General features: G+C 45.2%; 1 protein-coding gene across 1 annotated transcript in view; it reads right to left on the reverse strand.

Moving 5' to 3' along the window:
• AAMP (angio associated migratory cell protein) overlaps positions 1–22,647 on the reverse strand; it is a 42,949-nt gene that overhangs the window by 5,821 nt on the left and 14,481 nt on the right. The window contains exons 8-10 of the mRNA XM_030209260.1: positions 12,731–12,834; positions 5,615–5,705; positions 4,130–4,284 (exon numbers count right to left, since the gene is read on the reverse strand). Coding sequence (XP_030065120.1) covers positions 4,130–4,284; positions 5,615–5,705; positions 12,731–12,834 — 350 coding nt within the window. The remainder of the gene's footprint in view (positions 1–4,129; positions 4,285–5,614; positions 5,706–12,730; positions 12,835–22,647) is intronic.

Consider the following 22,647-nt stretch of genomic DNA (forward strand, 5'->3'; position numbering starts at 1 on the left):
CCAGGTTTGTCCCTGTCCTGTAAAGCAGAATATCAGTCAAGCCCAGTTCCCTCCCCGTGTTCCCAGCACTGCCTCCACCAGCCTGAAACGGTGCCCATAATCCAGCCTGGGGGGAAGCAGGAATGGAAGGGGTTTGAAGACTTGTTTCAAAAGAATCTGCATGCGCACAACCTTAACACAAAACGAGCCGTTATTCAGAACCATTTACATTCACACGACACCATCCACACCACACACAGAGTAGTGAGTCACGACCTAAGTGAGACTAAACTTTACACACACTCCCTATTTTACATGTGGATGAGGGAAACTGTCCAGCTCAAAGTTATGCATAGGTTTTCAAGTGCACCTCGAAATCAGGGCTTTACAGCAGGGACTAAAGGGAGTCATTCCTCTCAATTTAGTCCACAAAATTATATACGGCGTAGTCCCAAGATACATGATAGACCTCATAGATCTACCAATAAGAAACAGAATCAGGTCGTCAAGATCATACCTAAACCTACACTACCCAAATTGCAAAGGACTGAAATACAAAACAACTTACGCAGCCGGCTTCTCCTACATAAGCGCACAACTATGGAATGGCCTCCCAAAAGCTGTGAAAACAATCCACGACCACCTGAACTTCAGGAAATCACTAAAAACCAACCTCTTCAAAAAGGCCTACCCCCAACGACCCCACGTAACCCTCTTCACCTACCAACACAGCATGAATATGATCGAACAGGACAAGACGCAATCTTCATCCATTCTGACCCCAACGACCCCACGTAACCCTCTTCACCTACCAACACAGCATGACTATGATCGAACAGGACAACACGCAATCTTCATCCATTCTGACCCCAACTACCCCACGTAACCCTCTTCATCTACCAACACAGCATGACTATGATCGAACAGGACAACACGCAATCTTCATCCATTCCGACCCCAATGACCCCACGTAACCCTCTTCACCTACCAACACAGCATGACTATGATCGAACAGGACAACACGCAATCTTCATCCATTCCGACCCCAACGACCCCACGTAACCCTCTTCATCTACCAACACAGCATGACTATGATCGAACAGGACAACACGCAATCTTCATCCATTCTGACCCCAACTAACCCACGTAACCCTCTTCACCTACCAACACAGCATGACTATGATCGAACAGGACAACACGCAATCTTCATCCATTCTGACCCCAACTACCCCACGTAACCCTCTTCACCTACCAACACAGCATGACTATGATCGAACAGAACAACACGCAATCTTCATCCATTCCGACCCCAACTACCCCACGTAACCCTCTTCACCTACCAACACAGCATGACTATGATCGAACAGGACAACACGCAATCTTCATCCATTCCGACCCCAACGACCCCACGTAACCCTCTTCATCTACCAACACAGCATGACTATGATCGAACAGGACAACACGCAATCTTCATCCATTCCGACCCCAACGACCCCACGTAACCCTCTTCATCTACCAACACAGCATGACTATGATCGAACAGGACAACACGCAATCTTCATCCATTCCGACCCCAACGACCCCACGTAACCCTCTTCATCTACCAACACAGCATGACTATGATCGAACAGGACAACACGCAATCTTCATCCATTCTGACCCCAACGACCCCACGTAACCCTCTTCATCTACCAACACAGCATGACTATGATCGAACAGGACAACACGCAATCTTCATCCATTCTGACCCCAACTACCCCACGTAACCCTCTTCACCTACCAACACAGCATGACTATGATCGAACAGGACAACACGCAATCTTCATCCATTCCGACCCCAACGACCCCACGTAACCCTCTTCATCTACCAACACAGCATGACTATGATCGAACAGGACAACACGCAATCTTCATCCATTCCGACCCCAACGACCCCACGTAACCCTCTTCATCTACCAACACAGCATGACTATGATCGAACAGGACAACACGCAATCTTCATCCATTCCGACCCCAACGACCCCACGTAACCCTCTTCACCTACCAACACAGCATGACTATGATCGAACAGGACAACACGCAATCTTCATCCATTCTGACCCCAACTACCCCACGTAACCCTCTTCACCTACCAACACAGCATGACTATGATCGAACAGGACAACACGCAATCTTCATCCATTCCGACCCCAACGACCCCACGTAACCCTCTTCATCTACCAACACAGCATGACTATGATCGAACAGGACAACACGCAATCTTCATCCATTCTGACCCCAACTACCCCACGTAACCCTCTTCACCTACCAACACAGCATGACTATGATCGAACAGGACAACACGCAATCTTCATCCATTCCGACCCCAACTACCCCACGTAACCCTCTTCACCTACCAACACAGCATGACTATGATCGAACAGGACAACACGCAATCTTCATCCATTCCGACCCCAACGACCCCACGTAACCCTCTTCATCTACCAACACAGCATGACTATGATCGAACAGGACAACACGCAATCTTCATCCATTCCGACCCCAACGACCCCACGTAACCCTCTTCATCTACCAACACAGCATGACTATGATCGAACAGGACAACACGCAATCTTCATCCATTCCGACCCCAACGACCCCACGTAACCCTCTTCATCTACCAACACAGCATGACTATGATCGAACAGGACAACACGCAATCTTCATCCATTCCGACCCCAACGACCCCACGTAACCCTCTTCATCTACCAACACAGCATGACTATGATCGAACAGGACAACACGCAATCTTCATCCATTCTGACCCCAACTACCCCACGTAACCCTCTTCACCTACCAACACAGCATGACTATGATCGAACAGGACAACACGCAATCTTCATCCATTCCGACCCTCCACTTATACCTCATACGATCACTATACAACTTTGTATTTGTTATCCACCGACTGGGCAAACGCCTTTGACGGTACTATGTAAGCCACATTGAGCCTGCAAATAGGTGGGGAAATGTGGGGTACAAACGCAACAAATAAATAGATTCCACATAGTTCATGTCCACCTCAAAAATTAAAATGCAGCCTTGCTCCTTAATTGGCGAGACGTCCACGCGTAGGTTTGCAAAACTGCACAGGCCGCACCACTGCCAGATGTAAGTGCCAAACCTCCGTATGCAAGATGCCAGATTAGTGTTATTCATTTTCTGAAAGGGATAAACCAGCTGCTCCTGTTGCACATGCCAGGGATTTAGAAAATGTCCGACATTGGCAGAACCTTTCTAAAAATTCCACTGGAATTGAGTACATCCTGGTCTGGATGGATGTCTTAATTCCAAATCTCAACCCACGCTCCGTATTGTGCGCTATGAAACTGGGTGGGGTAATTCTTGGGAGTGTTTAGGCCAGGCATGTCCAACCTTGGCCTGCAATCCAGCCAGGGTTTCAGGATATCACCAATGAATATGCATCGATTACTTCCACGGGATTATTAGATACCAACATGCAAGGTTATAATAGAATTTGGGGTAGTGTGTCTGGCTTTAGGCCGAGGCATTTACACCAGCTTTTTTCACAGGCCTATTCTATAAACCGCGTCTGAACGTAGACATGGCTTGCTAGTTGCATGAATCGGACGCGCCTAGATTTTAGTAACCATATACAGGACCCAGACCTAAGTGGGTAGTTGCTAGTTTATAACAATTTATAAACTACACTATCCAAGATTCTAGGTGATTTACAAAAATAAATTCATAATCCAACAAAAATCTAAATAAAATAAAGTCTAAAACTCACAGGAAAAAAAAAAATAAGAGGTCCATACAACCCCTTAACCAAAGACCCGAGAAAAAAAAAATTAAACTTTAAACAATTTCCTAAATTGAAGGTGTAGGGGCTTAGAATAAACTAGTATGCTGTGTAAGTGTTAGCACCTTGATTAAAGAACAGGTCCCTGTATGCACAACTCTGCCTATGCACCTCATTCCTGCCTACAATACTTCCTGCAACCCCAGTACTGAGACACACCCCCTGCCCCCAAGCACACAGCTCTGCCAATAGGCCCCACTTGTATTTCAATCCAGAGCAGGTACACATGGCTCTGCTAATATACCTCAATCCTGCCCCCTGGCACCCCCTGCTGTTTTAAATACGCACTTGTTGACAGCAAAGTCCAGGATTTCGGCTGCATGGCCACGGTATTCACTGATCATCTTCCCAGAGCGAGCATCCCAGAGGCGGACAGCTCCGTCCAAGCTGCAGGTGTAGATCACAGCAGAGTTCTCCTCCCAGAGGAGCTGCACGATGCCAGACTGCAAGAGAGAGAGAGATTCTGACAGGGGAAAGTCTTCTCTGCACGAGAAGAGAAGCCAAAAGGTTTGTTAGCACAGGGTCCCTGATCGCTCTGCTGTACAGACCATTTAGCCTGGTGGGTGTGTGCTGTATTAAGATAGGGCTAAAGAAATCTATAAATACACCAGTTTTTTTTTAAGTTTCATGTTTGTTTCTTCTTGAGATACAAACGGTTTTGATGTGTTAAAGGAAAGACAGTGAAACAAGTTTAACACACTAAAATAATGTGCACCTGGTCTGCATTTAGCCCTCAAATCAGGATGCAATGGGGGAGGGGGGGACGTTTTTCTTTTCATCGACGCAGAAGTGGCAGCACGCAAAAGAGAACGAAAGCAAACTCTATGTTCTACCAAATCTCTACCTTATCAGCAGTCAGAGAATGCCAAGCAGCCATCTCTAGGGCAGGGGCGTAGCCAGACCTCGATATGGGGGGGGGGGGGGGGGGGGGGGGGCGCACATTTCGGCCCGCCTCCCTGCCACTTCCGCTGCGAAGGCACCTTGGCTGGTGCGGGTCCCGAACCCCCACCAGCTAAAGCGTTTGTCCCACGCTGGTCTCACATTGCCTGGTGCCCTGTTCCGTTTTCAGTCGCTGTGCACGCTCATTTGAATGAAACTTTTCATTAAAATGAGCGTGCACAGCGACTGAAGACAGGACAGGGCGCCAGGCAATGTGAGACCAGTGCGGGTCAAACGCTTTAGCTGGCGGGACTTGGGGACCCCCCCACCAGCCAAACCGGGGGGGGGGGGTCCATGCCCCCCCCATAGCTACGTACACTGGTACGTGGAATAGCCTCACGTACACTGTGCATCGACTGCTAAGTAAACAGATACTCAGGAGACAACAGTGTGTCTTACACAGTGACAAAGGGACAGGGGTAGAGACCCCGTTCAGAACCCTGGAAATGGAAGGAAGAGGTTGTTTCCACATACTTCCCACCCCATAATATCAAACTACTGTTATCAAGAATTTGTAGAGAATCCACAAACGTGGAGAACTCAACGAAATCCCATGGATAGTCACAATACAACAAAACAGTGGGTAAAAAACCAGGAGTTCCAGAGTGAAGATGAACCAAACGTTATTAATCAGTATATTGAGTATTTTGTTGTATTGTATCAAGAAGTTGTAGAAATCTGTGAAAAATCCAATACGTGCCAGAGGCTCCCAGCCACAAAGGACGTCAGACCTACAACCCTACTCCTAGAACACTAGGTACCCGGAGCTAAACATTGCTCAGCAAGACCACTTCCCATTCTCTACACAGCTTCCCAAAGGGTCACTGCCCTTACCTCGTGCTGACACCGGTGCCGGAGGCTTTGTGTAGAAAGATCATAGATAGCCAATGTTCCATCCAGGTAGCCCACAGCGGCCAGTGGTAATCTACAAGAGATGAGGCAGTGATTAGAGGCCGAGACACAGAGCGGAGGAGTGGAAACAGGAGATGGAAGGGGCTCCCACAGGAGATGTTGCAGGGATGAGGAAATCAGGGGATGATCCCTTAACCAAAAAAGTAATATCCATGAGGATCACGAAGGAAGAGCAGTTCCAGTCTGAATAAATACAGAGCTTCCTTTTCCTAAGGAGATGACAAGAGAGGTTTCTAAGCTCCCCTCAGGGATGTAGTAACAGTTTAAAAAAAAACTGGGTTTAAAAAAAAAAAAAAAAAGGCTTGGACAAGTTCCTGGAGGAAAAGTCCATGCTCTGCAATTGAGACAGACATGGGGAAAGCTACTGCTTGTCCTGGGTGGTAGCATGAAATGTTGCCACTATTTGGGTTTCAGTAAACCAAACAAGGGGAAAGCAAAAAAAAATCAAAAACTCTGTATCTTGCTCCACAAAAAGCTGTTAAGTACCAACGGAACAGGAAAGTCTCCGACACAATCCTTAAAAAAAAAAAAAAAGAGGAGAAAAGACCCTGGGGACATGATATCCAACATGATATACACAGAACCAGGTTATTAGGTCTCCTATAGCACAAAACTATTTCAAAGTCTTGAGCCTACTGCATGTAATCATTTTCCTCCAGTGGCCAAAACCTCTAAACATTTAATCCTTATTTTACATTTATAAACAAAATGCATTTGACATGTAAATGTATTAAAAAATGACTCAAAAACAAAAATTAATATATAAATTACTTCTGGAAAATACTTCACATGAGGCTGTAAAAATGAAACCTCGTGACAACTGTATTTAAGCACACAACCGATGAAAGAAATATGAAAAAGAAAATAGCGACTATTTATACTGCGTTAGCAGGCTCAGCGTTCGATAGGAAAACAGTTGCACCCGACTCTGATGCTCATATTAAATGCAGCGTTTCGATCGAACGACCTGCTTCTGGGGATCTTGGACTGTCGCTAAACTGAAAACAAACAGAAAGATCAGTACGAAACATTGCTGACAGAAAAAACACAGACAGTACCGTAGGTATTCACTGCAAATTTAAGCTGCGGCAAAACGCCGTCCAAGATAACTGACTCGAGGGGCGGGCACGATGATGTTGCTGAATTTAAAAAGCCCACTTAAAAATGTAATGATGTATACAAGAAACCAAGCAGAAAAGTCATCTTGAAAAATACCTCCAAAAAGATAAATGAGCAAAATATCACACATCACGATGGAGACCCTTAGGTACTACAGTGTCCAAAAAAAATGTATCCAACGGCGTTCTTTCATACACAGAATCGCATCTAAGTCGCCTCCTCGTGGTGAAAGATAGACTTGCTCTAAAGCTGCAAACTAAGTCTGCAAATGTTATGTCCGACCAAGAGAATGATCAATTAAAGGAGCAGCAAAATCTCTGCGCTTTAAACGGCTTTTATGCTCCAAAATCCTAATTTTCAATGCACGCATTGTTTTCCCTATATACACACTATATTACTCCCAATTATGAGCTCCTCCTTTTCCACTCTAGTTACACTTTATAGTTAAAATTACCTTTAAGTAACTTCTTGTATACGTTTGTTTTTCCCTTTATGTTTCAATCATTTTTATTCAAAACTTAAGAAGAAAAGTTATCATCATGTATGAACGTCTGATATTTTCCCCCCATGTGGCTAAACTTCTACCCCAACAAACAGAACTTAACCTTCCCTCCCCTTCCCCCCCTTTTTTCCCTTGCTATGGCATCAAATGAACATAACGCAGGGTACAGGGCAATATCTAGAAGTTTAACAGTCTACTCCTGGCAGTTGGAGTCGGAGTATTCCAAAAGGGAGTCCAAGTGAGTTGGAAACGCACTCCAGTCTTCGTTTTAAAGTCTGTTTTCCCTTTATTTATATCAACAAATGTTTAATATCCTTTTCAATACATATATTACCTAATGGTCTTACTACATCCTTTCCTCTATCACTCTTCCGATCCAGTCTCTCCTTTCACTCATATACCATATATTCTTCTACTAGTAAAAAAGGCCCGTTTCTGACACAAATGAAACGGGCGCTAGCAAGGTTTTCCTCGGAGTGTGTATGTTTGGGAGAGTGTATGTGAGAGTGACTGTGTGAGAGACAGAGTGAAAGTGTGAGTGTGTGTGTGTGAGAGAGAGAGTGAGTCTGGGTGTGAGTGTGTTTGTGAGTGTGTGAGAATGAGAGTGTGTGCAAGTGTGTGAGACACAGTGTGAGAGAGTGTGTGTGTGTGTGCGTGCGAGAGAGTGTGTGTGAGACACAGATTCTCTGTGAGAGTGAGTGTATGAGACTAAGCGAGTGTGTGAGTGACTGTGTGGCACATAGAGAGTGAATGTGATACATTGTGAGACAGAGTGTGTGAGAGTGAGAGTCAGAAAGACATTGTATATGAGAGAGAGAGTGTGAGCCTTGCCCTCCCAATCCATGCCCAACTGTCCCCTGCCCCCTCCATTCATCCCTATACAGCAATTCCCCTCTCTCTCTGAGCCCTGCCTTGCAATCCATATCCATCCATGCCCATCTGTCCCCTCCATTCATCCCTATCCAGCAATTCCCCTCTCTCCCTGAGCCCTGCCCTCCCAATCCATGCCCATCCATGCTCCTGTCACCTGCCCCCTCCATTCATCCCTATCCAGCAATTCCCCTCTCTCCCTGAGGCCTGTCCTGCAATCCATATCCATCCATGCCCATCTGTCCCCTCCATTCATCCCTATCCAGCAATTCCCCTCTCTCCCTGAGCCCTGCCCTCCCAATCCATGCCCATCCATGCTTCTCTGTCCCCTGCCCCCTCCATTCATCCTTTTCCAGCAATTCCCCTCTCTCCCTGAGCCCTGCCATCTCAATCCATGCCCATCCATGCTTCTCTGTCCCCTGCCCCCTCCATTCATCCTTTTCCAGCAATTCCTCTCTCTCCCTTCCATGATCCCCCCTCGCATCCATGCTCTTCTGTCTCCCATGTCCCAGCCTGTCCCGCCCTCTTCTTCCCCCCCCCCCTTCGCATCCTTGCTGTCGTTTCTCCTCTGCCCTCCCGCTCCCATTGTTCAACTGCCCACCCTCTCCTCTCCCCCCAACATCCTTTTTTTTTTTTTAAATTTACCTCCGTGGCGGCGGTTCCGGCAGCGCAGCGTTAGGGAAGGAGGCGGCGCTCCCGACGTCTAGCCTTCCCTTCGCTGTGTTCTGCCTTCTTCTGACGTCATCCTTGACGTCAGAAGAAGGCGGAACACAGCGAAGGGAAGGCTAGAGACGTCGGGAGCGCCGCCTCCTTCCCTGACGCTGTGCTTTGTTTGTTTTTTTTCCGCCCTCGACGTCATGACGTTTGCCCTCGATGTCATGACGTTTGACGCGAGGGCGGGGCAGAGACGGCTGGCAGCCTGGCTGGCTTCACACCACGAATCCACGAACCCTTCAAGTAATGTTTGAGTGACTTGAGAACGTTGTCTTCAGAACGTTCACGGTGCGTTTTATTATATTAGATTACATTTGACCCATCGGGGCCCAAAGTGCACGGGATCAAACCTCCTTATCTTATTTTCTGAGCAGGGGATTCTGCACGAAATCCAAAGTTCTATATCTGTCCAGATTAATGCTCGGTACACGCTCTCCTCTTCTTTGATGTATCTTCTTTTCTGTATACTACCTTCGACCTTGTACCAAAAGTCTTCATTTCATGCTAGTGCTCACTGAAAATGTTCTCTCACTCCCGTGTCACTCCAGACCCTTAACGTCTCAATGTCTGGTTCATGTGCTTCACATCACCAACTTAACCTCAGCTGGTCTCCTGAATGAACAGCACCAAACCCGGTTGTCAGTTACAGACTAGGGAACACGTGCAGCAAAGGGCATAAATCACCCCAGGAGAACTGCAATTCCTGGTTGTTCTTAAACTAATAGAATGACCATTTAAAACCAATGTAGCTCCTGAAAAAGAATTGCAGCAAACGCTTTACTGTGTGCAAGGAACAAGTCCGATCACATCTCGGGGCATCGATGTAGTAGACCAACATTATCACGGAGGTTTCCCCCTCTTCTAAATGCAAAAAGTGGAGGAGATTGCAAACTGGAATGTAGTCTCAACATATGTGTGTTGTTACATTTGTACCCCACGCTTTCCCACTCGTGGCAGGCTCAATGCGGCTTACATGGGGCAATGGAGGGTTAAGTGACTTGCCCAGAGTCACAAGGAGCTGCCTGTGCCGGGAATCAAACTCAGTTCCTCAGGACCAAAGTCCACCACCCTAACCACTAGGCCACTCCTCCACTCCAACGTTTCGAAATGACTGAACGTACCGTACTTGCTCCGGGTGAATAAGGAAGCACACATGTGACTCATCCCGGCTCTTCTCGAGGTGATGGTAAAAGATGATGTTCAAGAGCTGCCCATCTGGTTCACTTGTATGCTCTCTTTATTATCTGAACCGGGTAACCATGTGGAATAAATCTGTGCTCTTTGCAAGGGGGTTTGTCCAGGATCATTAAAAGCAGAGCTGCCGCTAATGGAGGCTTAGGGGGATTGCCCGTCCATAAGACAGCTCGTCTTTGGGCGAAACATGCATGTTGGACATTAAAACCCCTGGGTTCGACATAAAAAAAAGATGAGCTAAGCTAGAACAATAATATTAATCAGTGAATAGTAATAATGTACAAGAGTTAATCGGGTGAGCCGATGAAGAGGTGGGTGCTGGTTACGTCGCTATGTGTATGTATTAGCAATGAGCACCGCTGAGGTCACCAATACATATTGAATATTGATAACAATATAAGTGACTTTAAATATTGGGTCTTCAAAAATTGATCTATTGGATACCATTGATAGAGGCTATATGAATAAATCTGTGAGACATTACTTGGGCTTGCCTCTTAAACTCAGCAGTGGTGGAACAAAGTCACTTGATTCTTAAAAATTGTCCCACTGGAATACTCTCATGCATAGGAGCCAACTTTTTAAAATGATTGGGGGGTGCTGAATTTTTTTTTTAACAGGTGGTGCATTCCCCCCGCTCCAGACCCCCCTCCCTCTCCCTCCGAGTTCCAGGCCCCCCCCCCCCCCCCCGTCTGTCCATCCCTCCCTCAACCCCTCCGAGTTCCAGGGCCCTCCCCCCGCCCCTCCATCCCTCTGTCCGTCCAAATTTTAAAAGCCATCTTCTTACCTCGTCGGGGTGTTACGGCAGCAGCTGCCCGCAGTGAAAAGCGTGCAGGCTCGGGCTGAGAGACAGATGAGGGAAGGCTGAAGCGCGAGCCTGCACGCTTTTCACTGCGTGCAGCTGCCGCCATAACACCCCGACGAGGTATGATGGCTTTTAAAATTTGGACGGACGGAAGGATGGAGGGGCGGGCGGGGGGGGGGGGGGGCCCTGGAACTTGGAGGGAGGGACTTTTAAAATTCTGGGTTGGAAGAGAACTTCCGGTTGGTGAAATATTGGGGGTGCTCGAGCACCCACAGAGTCGGCGCCTATGCTCTCATGGAGTTTCCGTGAATGTGCAATCTGAAAGTGTAAGAGTGTGTTCTGGTCAGTGGGCTTACGGTAAAATGTAAAGGGCAACCCCAGTTTATATCTTGGCTATCCAAAAATCCGATGTGTATGAAATTGGTACGAAAACTTCAAATGTTGATCACAATGGTTCAGCCAGACAAAAAACGTTTGTCAAACTTGAGCCATCCCCAGCCCATAGCATGAACACATCAATGAAGTGTCTCCAAAAGAAAATCTGTTGACGAAAAAAAAAAGTTGAAGATAAAAAAAATTTTCTCAAACTCCAAGACATATAGGTTAGTTACATCGGGTGCAACAGTAGCACCCATGGCAATGCCTTTAATCTGAAAAAAAAATACTTAACTTGAAACATGAAAAAGTTCTTCGTAAGAACTAGTTTTAACAAACTGATGAGAAACTTCGTTGATGGATGTAGATTGTGTCTTTAAGTCGTCTGCAACAAGCAATAATATCTCCTTAGTTGGATCAAAGGAACAGGCATCCAATTGCCACACGAAATCTGTTCAGTCCTTTAAAATAAGAAGGTACCTGACAAACCAAAGGTCTCAAAAACGTGTCAATATAAATCGAAAGGGGCTCGAACAAAGAACATCATCGTGCCCTCCCCTTGAGTCACTTACCTCGGACAGCGTTTTGCTGCAGCTTAAAATTTGAAGCAAGTACCTACGATAGTGTCTGTGTTTTTCTGCGTCAACAATGTTTTGTACTGATCTTTCCATTTGCTTTCAGTTTAGCGACAGTCCAAGATCTCCAGAAGCAGGTCGTTCGATCGAAACAATGCATTTAATATGAGCATCGGCATCGAATGCAACAGTTTCCGAGCCAGCGCTGAGCCTGCTAACGCAGTATAAGTAGTCACTATTTTCTTTTTCATATTTCTTTCATTGGTTGTGTGCTTAAACGCAGTTGTCATGAGACTTCACGCTTACAGCCTCATATAAAGTAATTTATATATTAATAATTGTTTTGGTTTTGTAGCATTTTTTAAAATACATTTACAGGTCAAATGAATTTTGGATATAAAAAGTTTAAACTAAATATTAAATGTTAGAGGTTTTGGCCACTGGAGGAAAATGATTGATTATATGCAGTAGGCTCAAGAATTTGAAATAGCTTAGTGCTACAGGAGACCTAATAACCTGGTCACTGATGGATATCCGATGCCCCCAAGGCCTTTTTCCTCTTTTTTAGGAACGTGTGACAGTTTCCTGTTCCCTTGGGTACATAAACAACTATTTGGGTTTCAGCCAGGACACTTGTGACCAGGCTTGGCCACTGTTGGACATAGGATACTGGGCTACATGGACCACTGGTCTGACCCAATATGGCTATTCTTATGCGCTTATGACTTTCTGTGAAGACGGTGCATAGTAGAGGTAGCTAGGACCTGGGAGAGGAAGGGGAGGGGCGGGGGGGGGGGAACAACACCAGCACTGCACTAGAAAGAATCATGGGGGGGGGGGGGGAGGACCCTGCTTGAACCACCACCCAAGCTCCTCTCACTTACATGCTGCAGAAGCCCAGCGATTCCACAGAGTTAGACTCTGGCTCCCCAGCCTCTCGCGGCGAAGCATGGGATACATTACTCTCAGTTCTAAACACTCCAAGAACCTGCAGAAAGGAGAGAGGGAGGAAAGTGACGAGGGGAGGTACTGACCCTGTACAACGGAGGAAAGCAGCGACATGAGGCTACGAAGACAGCAGAAGAAGTGGCACTGGGAGGAAGGGACATGCGGAGCTATGAGGACCAAGGCAATAGATAAGTGCATAGGCAGTGAGCAAGGGGAAGGTGGGAGAGTAGCGAGTCAGGAAAAGAAGGGGAAGGAAGAGAAATGTTATTTTATTTTAACTTCTTAGATACTGTTTGCAAGCCCAAAAGCCACTGAAGTGGTGTATATTCAGTTATAGTGGGTATTTCTGAAGGGCTCACAATCTTGTAATTAGGAGCTGTGGTGGGATTTGAACTGGGTTCCCCTAGCTCTGTACATTCAGCACTGCTATGCAAAAAAACAACCAGAAGCAGAGCGTGTCATATGTTAATAAGAAAATACAAAAGGTCATCAGAGACCAGAAAACTTCTCCTGCCTGCAGCCAGGACAGTTTCAGTGGCTGATGGGGTGGATGGACCTCTACCACCCTCTGCTGGTTATCTGAGGCCAATACACCTAAATAAATGGATAAGCTTCTTCCTACCAGTGAGATTAAAGAGATCCCACGTTGATCCAGGCTTTTAAAAACAGACTTGCATGAAGTAGGTGTCTGGCCAGAGCAAGGACCCTAGATGCCTTAGGTGAATCTTGAACCTCCCCTTCCATCCCCATTCTGCCAGGCCCTTAACTTTTCATAATTATAAACTTAGCAGTCAGTCTTATCTCGACATCACTTGTGTCGAGATGCGGAGAGATTTTGTTTATAGGTAATGAGAACAATTTCTAAAACCTACTTACTTCGGTAAATGGCTACATAACTCTCTGTGCCCAGACTCCCTGCAGGTTAACGTACAATCTGATCATTCTCTACATGGCTATCGGGACCTACTATTTGCTGTGACTTCAGCTGCTGTGCCCTAGACAACTGCCTAGTTTGCCCAATGGTTAAGCTGGTGCTGGTCATTATTAGGTGTTTGGTCTATCAGTGTGCCCCATCTGAAATTCAGGAGGAACTGGACCACCTGCAGACATCTCAAAGATGACTGCACAACTCAAGAAAGGTGACCTAGGCCAGAGCAGGGGTGGCCAGATTCCTTTACCACATGAAGACAGCCTGATTCTGCTAGGAGTCAATCACAACCCTCAGAAGAAGAAAGTTGGGCAGAGACTATGAAAGGTGCTAAGGGGTTGGGACTGTACACAAAAGTTGATAGTAGAAGGAAGTTCCAAGGAACACTGTGAGCAAGATCAGATGGTGTTAGTTTAAATGTAGAAGTTGGGGTGAAGAAGTAAAATGAAATAGGTACTAGTTTATTTACAGCTAGCTTTCGAAGGTTGCCCTTCTTCGTCAGATCGGATTTCCGATCTGACGAAGAAGAGCAACCTTCGAAAGCTAATCAAGAAATGTATTATGTCCAATAAAAAAAGGTATCGTCTTATTTTCTTTTCCATGTTTTATTTTATTTCTATTGATTACCTTTAAAAGTGGACTAACACGGCTACCACACACCTCTTTGTTACATTTGTATCCCACATTTTCCCACCTATTTGTTAGCTCAATGTGGCTTATAGTACCGGACAGGTGTTTGCAAACTCTGGTGTGAACAAATACAAAGTGATGTTGTGGTAAGATAAAGTTCATGTGGCACAGCCGCACTAGGGAATCGGAGAACGGAAGAGTTGTGTTATGTCCATTACGTTCTTTAGCAAAACTGTTTTGGCGGCTGCTTAGAAACGACCACTGGCACCCACCGTGGACATGGTCCTTCGCAAAATGGATTATATTTATCAGATGACTAAGCTTACTGCTGTTCAGAATGATCAAGTGATCTGTTTTCAAAGGACTTGGGACATTTATCAAGTAGTATACCATGCCATACTTTATATTGTTGCTCGAATATTTTTACTGCTCTAATTGCCTCCTGTTCATGTTTGATCTATTCTTACGGTACACCGCCTTGAGTGAATTCCTTCAACAACGCGGTAAATAAATCCTAATAAATTATTAAATAAATAACTTTATCGCCACTATCAGACGCCGGGAGTGGGGGTTACCTACTAGGGCACCACGAGCATTCAAGGTTGCTTGTGTTATTGCCTGGTACGGAAGGGGTTTTGAACTAGCACTGATGCTCGTGGACTTGTTCATGGGGGAGGGTCTTGGAGATTAGAATGAGATTTGTCCTGTAGCCTGAAGGTTGGCTAACTTGTTGTTGTTGGAATGTATATCTTGCATCGTTTAATTCTAATAAAGTTTAAAATGCAAACACAAACGCTTAAATGCAGAAAATGGAAGAGATGAGTGTAAAGGAGCCTTTCCCTGCAGGGTTTAAGGCACTTCAATGCAGCTCCTTAGTAATGGAAGTCTTGTACTGGGTGGAGAAATTAGGTAGCTAGGGATTCCTGCTGTCAACAAGTCATTTGTGTTACACTCGAGCTGCCGGAAGATCGGATTCAGTAAATTGTGCTGAAAATTAGCTGTCAGGAAAAATGCACGCTCAGTAATATTCTACAAAGGGCGCTCTGGGGTTACACCAACTGAAACCTGGTGTAAATCCTAACAAGCAGCCCCAAAATTCTAACACACTGCGAGCAATTCTTTGGAATGTCCTGACACACCCGTGTCCCTCCCATAGCCACACCCCTCCCATAGCCACACCCCCTGTTGTGTTGCACACAAGAGGATTTGGGCATGGATCCTTATAAAATTGCATGTAGCCAGATCCGTGCACAACTCCAAATTAACAATCAATTACAGACGTTACTTGGCTCTAACAGCTCATTAATTAATATATTTGCACGCAGTTTTTTATATTAATCGTTTATATTTGTTACTTTGTGTGTTTTATTATTTTATAGCCCCTGATGCAGCCCTGCTGGGCGAAACACGGCCTGTGTCGGGCAATGTTCTTTCATGAAACACCACTGATAAAGTTTATATATATCTACTACTGATGTGCTTTTCTGTTTTCCATTACAGTTTTCAAATAAATTAATTAAAAATATAGTCTCGAAGGAAGGAGAAAAACTTGGTAGCTAATGTTTGGAGAGAAGGGAGAATGATTTAGAGGGCTCAACAAGGTTAGCAGCTGTTTTCTCTGAATGCCCCTTTTACCCCCTGGTCATCTAGCGGTCCAATTCTTTTGCTGGCTTCTTGGAGGAGTAGCCTAGTGGTTAGTGCAGTGGCCTTTGATCCTGGGGAACTGGATCCGATTCCCACTGCATCTCCTTGTGACTCTGGGCAAGTCACTTAACCCTCCATTGCCCCTGGTACAAAATAAGCACCTGAATATACTATGTAAACCGCTTTGAATGTAGTTGCAAAAACCTCAGAAAGGCGGTATGTCAAGTCCCTTTTCCCTTTCCCTATTTGAGATTCTACATGGAATGTTGCTACTATTTGAGATTCTACATGGAATGTTGCTACTATTGGAGATTCTGTTGCTACTATTTGAGATTCTACATGGAATGTTGCTACTATTGGAGATTCTGTTGCTACTATTTGAGATTCTACATGGAATGTTGCTACTATTGGAGATTCTGTTGCTACTATTTGAGATTCTACATGGAATGTTGCTACTATTGGAGATTCTGTTGCTACTATTTGAGATTCTACATGGAATGTTGCCATTCCACTAGCAGCATTCCATGTAGAAGCCCTTCTATTGCAGATCAGCAATGCGGCCGCGAAGGCTGTTTCTATGAGTCTGACGTCCTGCACATACGTGCAGGACGTCAGACTCACAGAAACAGAAGCCTGCGCGGCCACAAGGGCAGGCTTCTTCATGGAATGTTGCTAGTGGAGGAGTAGCCTAGTGGTTAGTGCAGTGGACTCTGATTCTGGGGAACTGGGTTTGATTCCCACTGCAGCTCCTTGTGACTCTGGGCAAGTCACTTAACCCTCAATTGCCCCTGGTACAAAATAAGTACCTGAATATATGTAAACCGCTTTGAATGTAGTTGCAAAAACCTCAGAAAGGCAGTATTTCAAGTCCCATTTCCCTTCCCCCTTCCCTTCTTGCTTTTAATACACCTAAACAATTTTTTTACTATGTGTTTTTGCCTCCAATGCAATCTTTTTTTCAAAGTCCCTCTTTGCCTCCCTTATCAGCGCTTTGCATTTGACTTGACATTCCTTACGCTGTTTCTTATTATTTTCAGTCGGTTCCTTCTTCCAGTTTCTGAAGGATTTTCTTTTAGCTCTAATAGCTTACTTCACCTCACTTTTTAACCAGGCCGGCTGTCGTTTGGTCTTCCTCCCTCCTTTTTTAATACGCGGAATATATTTGACCTGGGTTTCCAAGATGGTGTTTTTGAACAGCATCCACGCCTGATGTAAATTTTTGACCTTTGCAGCTGCTGCTCATAAGATTTTTTTTTTTTCACCATGCCTCTCATTTTAGAAAGTTAAATGCCAACATATTGGATTTCCTATGTGTACTCACTCCAGAACTTATACCAAATCTGATCATGTTATGATCACTGTTGTCAAGCGGCCCCAGCACCATATCATTCTCTCCACTAAGGACTAGGTCTAGAATTGTTCCTCCTCTTGTTGGCTTCTGAACCAGCTGCTCCCTAAAGCAGTCCTTGATTCCATCACTTCTCTAGCCTGCACTGAAGTTACATTTATCCAGACTATATCGGGGTAATTGAAAGCACCCATTATTATCGTGTTCCCCAGTTTGTTAGCCTCCCTAATTTCTGACAACATTTACACATGTCTGTTCATCCTGGCCAGGCGGATGGCAGTTCACTCCTATCACTATCATTTTCCCCTTTACACATGGAATTTCAATCCAGAAGGATTTCAAGATGTGTTTTGTTTCCTGCAGATTCAAGGCCCTCCTTAAGATACAATGCTGCCCCTTCACCAATTCGATCCACCCTATCACTACGATATAATTTGTACCCCGGTATGACAGTGTCCCACTGGTTATCTTCCTTCCACCAGGTCTCAGAGATGCCTATTAATTTTTCATTTAGTGTAATATATTCTAACTCTCCCATCTTATTTCTTAGGCTCCAGGAATTCGCATATAGACATTTCAAACTATGTTTGTTGTTCCTATTTACATCTTGCTCAGCAGTTGACAATGATAATTTGCAATCTTTTATCCCCCCAGGTTCTAGTTTAAAAACTGCTCTATTTCCTTTTTAAATGCCAGCATCCTGGTCCCACCCTGGTTAAGGTGGAGCCCGTCACTCCGGAACAGGCTCCCCCTTCCCCAGAATGTTGCCCACTTCCTAAAAAACCTAAAACCTTCCTCCACGCATTGAAAATTCAGAGCTCGGCCTGTCTCTCGGGCCCTGCACGTGCAGGGCCGCTGAGAGACAAAGCTAGGCCCGGGGCAAACCATCTTAAGCCCTCCCCACCCCCCGGTGCACCACACACATAGCAAAAGTCAACATTTTTATAATATTTACATAATTTAATATATTGCAGTAATTATACAGAATACTTAAATAGACTGTGGTTGTATTCTAGTGGAGGAAAGCTTTGTGAGCTTTCTTGTTGGCAAATGTTTCTATGACAGTGTCAAAGTTCATGCGTCTTCCTAATTCAGCCTCAATGGCAAGCAATCCTAAACTACTGAGTCTCTGCTGCCCCATCGTTGATCGAAGCACACTTTTTACTCTTTTCAAGGTACTGAATGATCGTTCCGCTTGAGCCACAGATACTGGTAGAGTACAAAATACGCGTAAAGCAATACAGACATTAGGAAACAGTGAGGACAGATTCAAACACTTTAATTTATTCAATAGTTCAAGTGGCTCCATTTGGTCATTTCCAATATTGGCTGCGTGAATTGCTTTTAAGTGTCTTAGTTCTTCAGACAATGCTGAAGAAGAAACATCAATGCTGTATTTGGCGCCAAAGGTTCTAACGTTTGCTTCTATTTCTTCATCAGATAAAGAGAGATACATCCAAAGGAAGCTGAACCTTTCATGAAGTTTCACACATGCTTCATATCGCACCGTTACATTTGCAATAACACGATCAATCAAAACATAAAACACATTTTTTTTGAACCATTCTTCACGATCACTTTCATTTACCTCGGATATATTTGATTGATGTGGTTCATCGGCCATTCTTTTACTTTTCCTAATTCTAATTTGTGGAAATTCCGTGCTGAAACCTACATTTCCAGCAACCAGTTTGCTTTCTTTCAAAATTGCATTCCAATTTTCTCTAATAACTTTCAAGTTTGACACTAAGTTCCGAATGTTTTTTATTTCAATTTCTAATGAACATTTCTTTGCTTGCAACACTTTGTTGTGGTCATCTATTTCCGTCAAAATCTTAAGCCAGAGAGAGCACATAAGGACACACTGAAACGATTTCAGATATGTCTGCAGTCCGTCAATTTCAAACACGGTCTCAGGTCTAAGGTTTAGATTTTCCATTTCTTCAAGTGCATTCAAAATACCTGGCAGATGTGCAGCTATAGGACGTATGCTTTCAACCTTTGCAGACCAACGGGTGTCCGACATTCTGTGCAACGAACCAGCGATATTTTTCATAAGTAGTTCCCATCTTTGAGGACTTGAGGCAAATAGGGCATATAACTTTTCAACAACTCCAAAAAACGTTACAGCCTGAATACTACTTTCTGTTGCATGGACTCCACACAAATTTAGACTGGGGCAAGCACAAGGTGAAAACTCAGCCAACTGATTTATTCTTAATATGTGGGCTTTAGCACCATTGTAAGCTCCACTCATGTTGCTACCGTTGTCGTACCCCTGACCCCGACACTCGGAAATTGGAATCTTGTGTTTGCTGAGAACTTCAATGATTAGATTGGCAATGTCTTCACCTGTCTTTTTATTGCAGTTCGCAAACTCAAGAAATCTCTCTTCAATCTCATATAATCCAGTTTCCGCCTTCAAAAAAACATATCTTAAGATGAAACTAGTTTGTTCTATGTGAGCAGAATCGGGAGTGGCATCAACAACGATAGAATAATATTTTGCCGAATATCTTTCCATTAAAATTGTTTTTCTAACTTGATCAGCACAGCACTCGATAAACTCATTCTGTATGTCAGCTGATAGATAGTGAACTTGCAACCGAGAATGAGCTTCTTGTTGTGATTCTCTCACTTTCTTGAGATGATGCTCTAAAAGAGAATCATAGCGACTTAACAACTCCAGAACGCCAAGAAAATTGCCATTATTTGGATCTCCAATTACATTACTTTCTCCTCTAAATGCTAGACCTCTCTCTGCTAAGAAAAATGTAACGTCAAGAAGTCTCCGGAGCATCTGTTTCCACAAATACGCTTTACTTTCTATACCTTTCTGCAAATGATGCTCAACGTTTTGACTAGTTTTCAGACCAGATTCAAGCGTGCGCCACATGTCATAGCATTTTTTGTGTTCTGAACTTTCCTGATGTTCTGGAACTCTCTCGTATAGCTTTTTCCATTTGAGGTTTTTTTGGAAGCCAGAAACTGATGACAATATGGGACGAACATTTTGGCCGAGAGTTGAGAAAAGGCGACAAGGAAAACAGTACAATGCCTGTTTTGCTGTACTCCACACTAACCAGTCCCTCAGTACAATTTCCCCATTTTGTAGCTTAATTTCGAGGATTGAGGTTGGGAATTGCAGATTTTCTGAATCTCTAGGGAATTCACAAATATGGGGGTGAGGCTGAGGACCTCTGTCTACTGCTTCTTCTATTTCCTGTTTTGTGAGACTTTCTTTTGTGAGAGTTCCTACATCAAGCGTATTGGTATCAATGCTTATATTCGGCGAAGTAGCAGATTAAGCTTGTCCTTCATCAGACGGACTTTGCGACTCACTTTCAAATGATACTTCAGCCTCTGTTTCTTCTCTTACTGGTGCTGTTGTTGATGTACTTGGCATGTGAGAATTGTCTTGAACCTTCTGTCTTGAAAATGAAAATCCTAAGCTCTGAAGCAACTGCTGACCCTTTTTTGCTTCTTCATCACGTTTTTTTCTTCTCTCGACGTTTTGCAGATCCTGATTTATGATGATAACTCATGTTGATATTACCTTTTTGCAAAAACTGAGAGAGAAATAGAAGGCAGTAGATTGAAAGCTTTCCTATTTTTATTCATATCACCAACAAATCACAGCAACTTAACAATTCCAAAATGCCAAGAAAATGTCCATTATTTGGATCTCCATTACTATCTCCTCTAAATGCTAGACCTCTCTGTCTGCTAAGAAAAATTTAACATCAAGAAGTCTCCGGAGTATCTGTTTACACAAATAAGCTTTACCCTCAAATATTTGTGTATTTCCAGCATGCACACCGCAGGAGCAGAGAAAAAGCAATAATGACAATGCCATACGCCATGGCATGCCTAAAATAAGGAGTCAATCATACGCCCATAAATACAGAATAGCAATAGCATTATAGTTGCACTTACTTACACATGTAAATGATGCAATTGATGCCACTAATTGGCCGTCATTGCCCGTTACCTGCATAATAATTAATGGCACTGGAAAATTAATTACTTACTCGCTCTGTCCTCTGTGTCCTCCTGTGACCTGCTGTGTTGTTGTGTGTTGGTGTCATGGATGGCTCCTGGACCTGTGCTGCTCCACCACCTATCCTGGAGTGGACAGGACTACTCCTGGCCTAGCAGGAGGGAGGGACTCGAGGAGGACTATTGAGACTTGGTGGGTTGGTACTGTTGGTGCAAGTGGGACCTGCACTGCCTGGGAGAGGGAGACTACCACCATCTGCTGCAGCAGGATTATAATTTTTCCAGGCTGGCCCCTGTGACCTGCTGCTGCTGTGTTGTGTGTCACAGACTGTGCGTGTCCTCCTGGCTGGCTCCTCCTGGACCTGCTCCATCACCACCACCTGTCCTGATCCCTGGACTACTACTCCTGGCCAGGCCGGCCTAGGCTAGCAGCAGGGAGGGTGCGTTACTTGGTTGGTGCAAGTGCACTGCCCACCTGCTGGGAGAGGGAGAGACAGAGACCACCACCGACGACCACCATCTGTGTGCTGCAGCCTGCACATTCTCTCAGCCCACGGGGCACCAGCCCTACCCTACTGGAACCTCCAGTCAATCTCAAACCGCCAACGCAACGCCAAGCGTCAACCCAACCCCCAGTCGACGCAACCCGGAGAAGGCAGGCACTAGCCCCGTCCAACCCATAGCACAGCGCAGCTGCCACCACGCATCAATGTTAGGGACCACCCAGGCTGGCCACGCTGCCCACACGCAGAGGAGCAGCAGCGAATCGTGGTTGCGAGCGAGCACCACGTAGCTGGAGGAATTAGAAAACCATTTCTGCTGCTGCAGCCTCCTGCCTGAGCCTTTACTTCTCCCTCGGGCTGAAGTCTGGCATTGGCGCAAAGTGAGTGCAGAGTGGCACGCGAAGCCGCGCCACCGGGCCCCCCTCTCAGGCTGGGCCTGGGGAATTTTGTCCCCCCCTGCCTCCCCCCTCGGCGGCCCTGCGCATGTGGAACAAGGAGCACTTCAGAAAATGCTACCCTAGAGGTTCTGGATTTGAGCTTTTCTACCCAAGAGCCTACATTTGGCTTCCAGATCCTCTCGCCCACATTATTCTATGTCACTGGTACCCACATGTAGCAAGACAGCTGGCTCCTCCTCCCCAGCACTATCTAAAATCCTATCTAGGTGAGGCGTGAGGTCCTCCACCTTCGCACTCGACAGGCAAGTGACTAGGTGATCCTCACGTCCACCACCTACACAGCTATGTACATGCCTAATAATCAAATCACCAACTACAGCAGTCCTAACCCTTCCCACCTGGC

The sequence above is a fragment of the Microcaecilia unicolor genome, chromosome 7 (genome assembly GCF_901765095.1).
Source record: "Microcaecilia unicolor chromosome 7, aMicUni1.1, whole genome shotgun sequence".
NCBI lineage: Eukaryota > Metazoa > Chordata > Amphibia > Gymnophiona > Siphonopidae > Microcaecilia > Microcaecilia unicolor.